Here is an 8,626-nt window from a genome sequence, read left to right on the forward strand (position 1 = left end):
AAAACTTCCTTTCAGCACACAAAATCAGTACTGATTGCAACACAAAAACTGTAGAGGATTGTTTTTCTCTCTTTCCTTTTTTATTGGTGCAAAACACCATGACATGTAGTTTAAAGTTTTAAGTTTTGTCTACACTTTTACACTCAAGTATGGGGAATACATTGAGGGGAACTCAAAAACAGAAAAACACAACTATTACAGGGCTTCAAATATATATAAATAAAATGTAGATGATTATAGGAAAAGACAGGGGTCATTTAAGTAGATACTCATATGGCTACTAGCTATAGTACAACTGTCTGATAGTTACAGTTTAGGGTAGGTGGTCTGTTAGTGAGCATGTGTAAGTGTGTCAATGTGCATTTGAATGTGTGTTTTTGGGGGAGGGGGAGAAAAAAACAAAAGACATAACAAAATAAGAATAAGTTTGACCATGTAAGCAGATGAATAAATAAAACAAACGTATTTGTAATATTTATAATTATAGGCATTGCATGTGATGCTAGCCTTTGGGATGCAGATGTAGATATACTGAGAAATACTACATAAAAGCCATTTCCATAAATAACTTACAATATGCTTTATCACTGAGAATCACATATTTACAACTTACCTTCAGTTCATTTGCTTCAATGTAGCCACTGCGATCTGTATCATATCGCCGCCATGCCTAAAATAAATCAACAGAACAAAAGAAATATCGGCTTGAAAACAGTTTTTCAGCACTGATGCACAAAGGGAGAGTAATTTACATATCTCCCCGCCTACATAAATCCTCACTGATCGAACCCCAGCTTGCTCTTTAACTGCACCAAGAGTTTGATTTTCCTCTGGTGCAGGGCAGAAATCGTTCCAGAGGGGACGACCACAAAAGCCCGCACCATCACTGTAATCACACAGTTTTCAATACAATCCCGTTCGCCCGCATACAGAGCAGAGGGCAACGAGAGACAGAGAGAGAAATGAGGGAGGGAGAGAAAGTCAATTTAATGAATGTTTTAATCTAGCAGCTGTCCCTGTCCAAAGAAGGGCTCCTTATCAAAGATGGATGGCCTTCCCCCTTCTCCCTCTTCTCCTCCTCCCCCTTTGCTCCTCCTCTGGGCTCTGCAGAGAGGAGCTACAGTGGTGTTATCCATTATATATGACTCTGAAAATAGAAGGTTCTGCTTCCTCATTCTAACCCTTTAAAAACCTCTCCGCCCTGCACCCTTCGACAAAGACTGATTAATCCTCCTCTCTTGTTTTATGTTCTCAAACTCTGGCTCTTAACTTCCCATCGACATTTCATTTACGTCCCATCTCTTCCTGCATTCTCTTCGTTTGCCCTTTGTATCCTTCTCTCTACACGCCTTCTCTTTCACTCATCCTCCTTCTCTCGTTTCATCATTCCTTTCCGATATGACACATGAGACAAAGACGGGCTCTTCCCCACATGTAATTGGTTTCTAATTGGCCTTTTTCTTTCCTCACAGCAGATCTAACACAAAATCTGCCATTTTCTTATCTTCTGACAGTATTTTGTGGAATAAATTATTTCCTTTTTCTAGTACCTTTCAACACACATCTTGCTGAAGGCTTTTTGTTACCTTGTTACTCCTACAATCATTCATTATTCATAATTCACAGCAGCACTAAACTTATTTATACCATACTTTTTTTATAAATGGTTTCTTAAACACACAACTTGGCTTTTATACAGTAACAGAACAGACTTTATTTCCTGTGAGATTTTGCTGGCAACTTGTAACATACAATTCATTTCACACCTCCTTTCAAACTTTACTAAAGGGATTTACTTTTTTACACTCTTTCAAGTGCAGTGTCTGACTTTTGCTTGCTTTTTTTGTAATACAACTGCTGTGTGCAGTGGAGGCATAGAGTCTGTGGTTCTCTTTCCAGACTACTACAGTTTATTTCACTAATTAGTACACCTTCAACCATACACAAGAATTAATCTGTGAAATTTGCTGGTAGGTAGAAATGAGAACATGCAGGCTGTCTCCCTTCCACGGCTGACTGCCTCTGTCTATAATGTATGGTTGGTTAAGTAAGTATCTCCCGACTAATGGCGTTTCTTAGTGAACAAGAAGCAATTGTACAAAAAGTATTGTACAGAACTGATCAAACGACAGAGTTTTTAAGAGGAGACAGCAGCTTTGCATCAAAATCCACACACACTCAGAAACACACTCTTACCGCCATAAACTCAGCACTGGAGCTGACAAACTGTCTGAAGCAGAGCAAGAAGTTCTCTTCAGTTGGGAGAATCTGGGCCAGCTAGAAAGAGAAATGACAGGAAAATGGGAGTGGTTAGAACACAAGATGGTGGGGATGATAAGCAGGAGTGGGGAGCCTCAAATGGGCAACTCTGACATCAATAATAGAGAGCCATGACCTCAGAAGCCGGGTAATGCCTAACTTTGAATTATTTTTGAAAATCACGCTTTTGGATGTTCAGACAAAGCCTTTACACCTGATTTTCACATCAACAAATGAAACAAAAATGTATTTGCAGACTTTCCATGTGAGTGGTGGATTATTGATATTGCAGAAGCTCGCCTTGCATCTGTTTCAAATCCCGGCCCTGAAAATTGTAAAATCGAGGGAAAGCAATATCCCAAACTGACACTCCATAGAGACTATCACAAAGACTGTATTTATCCATCGATTTGAGTATTGACCGGGCCTCTGAAGCATCTCACTTGTAATGTATTCCCCTCTGGCTCTGTGAATTAGCTTCCATAGAAAGCAGAGAACCCAGACATTTTCTATAGTAGGTTTTGGGTTTGAGACACATTTCAGTGAAATAAACACCTGTCCCTTTTTGTACCAAAAATGTGACTATAGGCTACTTAGTTTCCTTCCTTCTCTTCCAAATTTCAAAGAACAGAATAGTTTAGGAAATACATGTTGCTGCCACTCTCTGTGTGTTGAAGGTCCAGTGTGTAACATTTTGGAATCTATTAATGGTTAGATAAGATTTCATTAGTGTATAATCACCTGAAAATAAGAATTGTTGTGTTTTTATTACCTTAGAATAAGCAGTTTTCATCTACAAAGGGAGCGTGTCCTCTTTTATGGAGTCCGCAATGTTGAACGGCCATGTTTCTACAGAAGCCCAGAACGGACAAACCAAACACTGGCTCTAGATAGGGAATTTCGCATTTTCCGTGGCCACCGTAGCTTCTCCTACCTGCTTGGAAGGTGAGTGGTATTCAGCTGGTTGCAATATGCAACTTCACAGCTAGATGCCACTAAATCCTATGCACTGGCCCTTTAAGTATGGATCTATGGCCAGCAGCCGGTTAGCTTAGCTTAGATAAAACACTGGAAGCCAGGGGACAAAAGGTAGCGTAACTCTGTTCACAGGTAACAAAAATCTCCCAGCACCTATAAAACTTACTAAGTAACATGTTATGTCTCATTTGTTTAATCTAGCCTATCAAAATAGCAAGTGGAAAAACCACAGGTGGTGATTTTATATGGGGCTATGTGCCAGACCAGTGGAGACTCCAGGAAGTCACTAAGCAAGAAACAGTAGCAGTAGTTTACTAGCTGTTTCCGCCTGCTTCCAGTATTTATGCTAAGCTAAATGTACCTTTCTGTAGTTTCATATTTCACAGACAGATATTATTGACATTATACAATAATAAGAAAGCAAAATGTCAAATTATTCCTTTAATGAAAAGGCCTTACCTCTGACATCTCAATTCGTCCATCTTTGTTCTTGTCGAACTTCTGCATGAACTCCTTCATCTTTTCTCTGAATGTGGGGTTTGAAGGGTCCTAGAAAACATGTGTACTCAGTACATGCCTAAGTGGTCAGTATACATTATCTGTGATTCATTTCTGGTCCTTGAACTCACCACCCCTGCTCCTCTCCGGGCCATCTCCAACTCCCTGAAGAAGTTCTCCAGCTCCTTCCCCTCGATGTAGCCATTACCTGGGAGACCAAAACGGCATGTTATTCCCGCAAAGGGCTTTTTTCAGTATTGCTGACATGCAAAAAGCTCATCAGCCCAGATGTGGTCACAGTCCCAGTGTCAAACAGATTGCAGCATGGCTCAGTTTTGCCCCAGGTATTGATTCAAACATGAGCCTTTTACCAGTAACTCTCTTCCTTCCCCTCTGGCTCAATAGATTAGGCTATTGACTGACACGATGCAAACTGATCACTCCTCAAAGACTGTGTGTTCACGGAGGTTGTACGCAAGGAGAAGCTATATATGGAAAATTGCTTTTCTAGGATTTTGAAGGTGATGATCCACAGGCATCTTCTTTTATTCCACAGAGATCAATACTGCCTTCAGCAGGGGAGTTTGGCAAATGGGACAAAATATGGATAAAAGTGAAGTGTGACAATTTCACCCTGAATTTGTGTTTATAAAAATAGACTTGAGAAAGTGATGATATTTTCTCACAAGGAACTGAAGTTTCGTACTATCCTTTTGCTGCAAGCTGTCAATCATTTTGACAGAAAAGTGTCAAATGGTCCTTATACTGAGATGATGCCTATCACATTCTTCTGGATTCTGTCATGATGAATTTAGTTTGGGGAGTTTATTTTCTTCTTATCTTATCTTATCCTTACTCCCGGTATTCTGTTGCTCTGACAGTACTTACTCAGAGGACAAATGAGCATGCCAGCTTCACCCAGGTAGTCTGTAAACCCTTGCCAATATTCTATCAACAAGCATGCTGAATGGCTGGACAGATGGCTCCAAACGATGTGACTAGCTGCTTCAATAAAACACTGGAAGGCAGAGCTGCCTCATTAAACTCTAACAAAGATTATTATGCCATCCACTTCCTCTCCTCTCCCTCTAACTCGCCGTCTCTCTCTGTCATCTTCTCTCTAACTCCCTCTCCCTATCCAACCAACATCTTAGCGTCTTTGTTCTATCCATTGAAATGTGTGTGTGTGTGTGTGTGTGTGTGTGTGTGGGCATGCCTTAGTGATGTTATCAAAACTCATGAATACAAGCCCTGCCTTTTCAATAAGTGGGACAGTAAAATGCCTCGCTACTATCGAGCCTCCCTCCTGTGGGTCTTATTGACATTTAGCACTCTGGAGAGAAATGGCCTGCTTGATAATTAAACAGAGTAAGATGTGATTAACTACAAGGCGAATGGCATAAAATGACAATAAAAATAGATTTATGAATAGATTATGCAGGAACGCTGTCATACATTCAATTAATCTGTTAATAAATCCATACCCCCAATTATATTTGTGCATAAGGGAGCATCTGTTTGTACTGTGCCTATTTGTAGGCAGGATAAGTACTTCATGCTCTAAGCACACGAGCCACCACAATATGCTTAAAGTACCCTATGGTTTTTTTAAATGAAATGCTTAACGTGCTGCAGCCTAATTACAGTGTCCATCATGCATTAAACTGCCAAATCCAGCATCAAGTGAACACATACTCCTCTGTGACACTGAACATCAATGATGCTATATGGGTGCAGATGTAAAAAAAAATAAAAAATAAAAAATAAAAAATAAAAAAAATAAAAATCCCTGCCAGCGGATTCATTTTATGGCAGACTTCAGCTCACTTCCAGATCATTCAATTTAAATGTCAAATAACAAGTTTTATTATGACATAATGAGAGCACTCATACTAACTTACTTTCACATGCGTTGGTCCTTCTGCACAAGCACTCAATGCTTGCACCAACCAGTGAGATAAAAAGCTTAAAAAAAACACTTTTATGCCAAATACACACTCTTTCGAATACTGGGCCTTTATAGTCCCAGGAGACGCTGGTAAAGACGGCTAAAATTCAACCCCAACACAGGAAAACTCTCAAAGTGGGCAGCTGTGCCACCTAAGTGCATATTTAAAGCCTATATAAAGTGCATTTGCCTTTCAAAGGAGAGTGCAGCCCTGTCTATTCAAATATTTTGTATTGAGATCACAGCTGGGTCAGTTCAGGAGGTGGATTTTGCTTCATATTCCAAATTTCCATATCCAGGTTAATCAAAATAATTGACAGCAAATGCTCTATAATTAGCAAAAGGAACTGCAGTTGTTTCCTTTCTCAGCTTTGAAGTGATTGAATTGAAAAGGCCTGACGGAGACAGCAGAGAAAGATGAGAGGGACGCAGAGCGGAGAAGCTGCGAGAGATGCAACCCAGATGAGACTTGAGCCTGGCTCCAACAGGGGAATATGTGGTTTCATCATCTCTGGGTGCATCGCCTCCTGTGTATTTTTATCTGCAACTCAGAGATGTTTACTCAATCTGAGCAAACAAATTAGCTCTCCTTTCTTTCTGCCAAGCCAGAAGACACTCCCAGTAATGAGAGCAGAAATCAAACCCTGTAGCCAAATCTGCTGATGCACACTGGTTGTATTTGATTTGCAAAGTGGCTCCTTGCAAAGCACAATATGTAAAATACCTCCACAGTAGGACTTAAAGACCTGCCTGGTACAAGACGGATATCTATAACCACTATAACCAGGACAAAAGAGTAAAATAACTGATATGACAACCTTTTTGCACACTGGCTCTGAGCTGCTGAGCTCCTCCGACCCCACCCCACCTAACTCCTCATTCCACCTTGATTTCCCTGTGGAATACGTTTAAGCACATGTGCAGGCGTCAAAACAGGTTGCATTAACTTCGCAATGAGTTCCCAGGAGACTAGAACAAAGGAGACTGAGGGCTTTCTGCTGAAAACCGACCAGTTGCAGCCAGGAGAGTGGTCACTTATATGTCCCAGTCTGACTCTCAAAGTTAAGGAACGAAAAAAATGGTCTCCTTTTCAGACTGACATGGACTTGTTTTTCATCAGCTCACAGAATGTCCTTAATCCACAGAGGAGTCTGCAGACCTTAAGTGGAATTTAAGTATGAACATTTCCATAATTAGACTGATGAGGATTTCGTGACAGCAGCAACATAGTGCCTGATGAATGTGTTGGGAATTAAAAAAAAAATCATACTGTCACACTGCCACACACTACACACACACACATACACACAGATATTTTCAGAATGAGAAAGACAGACTGGACTAAAGACTGCCTAAATCTCAACGCAGACAAACAGTGGACTGATGCAAGAAGAAAAGGCACTGATCAAGATTCAGACTGGGGAAGAAACAGCCTATGTGTGTGTGTGTGTGTGTGTGTGTGTTTGTAGTGGTTTAGGAGAGGGGTGTCCTTGAATAAATTAGCACATGGGGAAATTGTATGTTGACAGACATCACATAAATATCACATAAATCCATTTTTTTATACCCGGTGACTTACAGACTGACAGACTGCACTTATTGATGAGACCTAAATAAGCCACTTTTTGATTGGAAACGGAGATCAATACAAGGAGCATAAGTCAGAGCCAATTACTTATAGGTAACATCCAAGCTGTCGATGATTATAGCGTACTGTAACCCACTGAAACGCCTAATTAAATAATGTATTGATTGTGAAATAACACTTTAATTGCACGTTTCAATCAAATTCCTTCATTATTGGAAATGTACAACGTCAGGGTGTCCATGCACCGTGAGAGGAGCTCTCCGGGAGCGCACTGTGAGCTCATACAGTTTAACTGACAGAAGAATAAAGGCTGCATCCTTCAAACTTCCATTTACTCGCCGTCTCATGCGCCGTGCATACAGTTTACAGACCACTCAGGGCTCACTGGAGAGATGCAGATCATGTAGGATACCTCAGTATACAGTCTCTTTTAATAGAATAACTTTTGCTTCACACGAGACATAATGGATCTGGGTCTGTGTATTTACATCAAAATGAAATAATGAAATGAAATTATACAACGTGGTGTCGGGAGTGGTCCTCATCAAAAATTCATTTGACAACTTTTTTAAGCTTCGTAGTAATTCTGCATATCCAAGATATCTGGTCTGACATCAGCTCCTCAAAAATATTAAAATGCTCCTTTTGGCTACTTTATTCATCTAGGACAGGCAGAAGACAGAATGTTATTACTAGTTAAAAACAATTAACAGTCCCTTTAAAATCACCGCAAAATTGATTTTACAAACCCGTATATAGCATTATGGTATTTTTCTCTCTTCCTAAATCTCCTAAATTGTTTTAATGCCCCAAAACGACAAACTTTTGTGCACAGTGACATTGTCTGTCCTTATAACGGTTTTAGGTTTGCAGGAGGATGCGTTATATGCACTCAGAAAAAGAGAGAAACCCTTCACTCAGTCGGCTGCATTTTACAGCACTGACATAAAACTGAGTTATCTTTCATGACCTGTGCGTTTTAAATAACTTTTAGGAATGAAGGAAAGTGTCTTACCGTCAGCGTCGAAATGTTTCCAAATGTCGAGGAACTGGGACGCGGTGACCTCGGCCAGGTGGAGGTGAGGAGGCTGCTGTGGTTTGTTTGCCATGATGCTCTCGACGGATGCTGCTGCAGATCAGACGCCAGACAAAATCCGCTTCTAACTTTTCTGTGCCTCTTGTTCAAACACACCCCACACTGTGGCCCCTGCGCGCCGCCCGCCGCTTTTTAACCCCGGCGCAGGAGCGGCAGCACCGCTGCACCGCCGCTGGGGGCGCACTGCCACCGACAATATCCAACTGAGTCAGCGTCCCTGTGTGTGTGTGTGTGTGTGTGTGTGCGCGCGCTATGTATG

At 40.9% G+C, this 8,626-nt stretch overlaps 1 protein-coding gene across 1 annotated transcript in view; it reads right to left on the reverse strand.

The window, feature by feature from the left end:
• Nucleotides 1–8,460, reverse strand: part of calb2a (calbindin 2a) — a 16,714-nt gene extending 8,254 nt beyond the window's left edge. The window contains exons 1-5 of the mRNA XM_035665340.1: nucleotides 8,287–8,460; nucleotides 3,867–3,943; nucleotides 3,697–3,786; nucleotides 2,197–2,277; nucleotides 614–670 (exon numbers count right to left, since the gene is read on the reverse strand). Of these exons, the coding sequence (XP_035521233.1) occupies nucleotides 614–670; nucleotides 2,197–2,277; nucleotides 3,697–3,786; nucleotides 3,867–3,943; nucleotides 8,287–8,380 (399 nt within the window). The 5' untranslated portion in view covers nucleotides 8,381–8,460. The remainder of the gene's footprint in view (nucleotides 1–613; nucleotides 671–2,196; nucleotides 2,278–3,696; nucleotides 3,787–3,866; nucleotides 3,944–8,286) is intronic.
• Between the last annotated feature and the right edge of the window lie 166 nt (nucleotides 8,461–8,626).

Source organism: Morone saxatilis, unplaced genomic scaffold (genome assembly GCF_004916995.1).
Source record: "Morone saxatilis isolate NCDOM2014 unplaced genomic scaffold, NCSU_SB_2.0 Contig2, whole genome shotgun sequence".
In the NCBI taxonomy this organism is placed as follows: Eukaryota; Metazoa; Chordata; class Actinopteri; family Moronidae; genus Morone; species Morone saxatilis.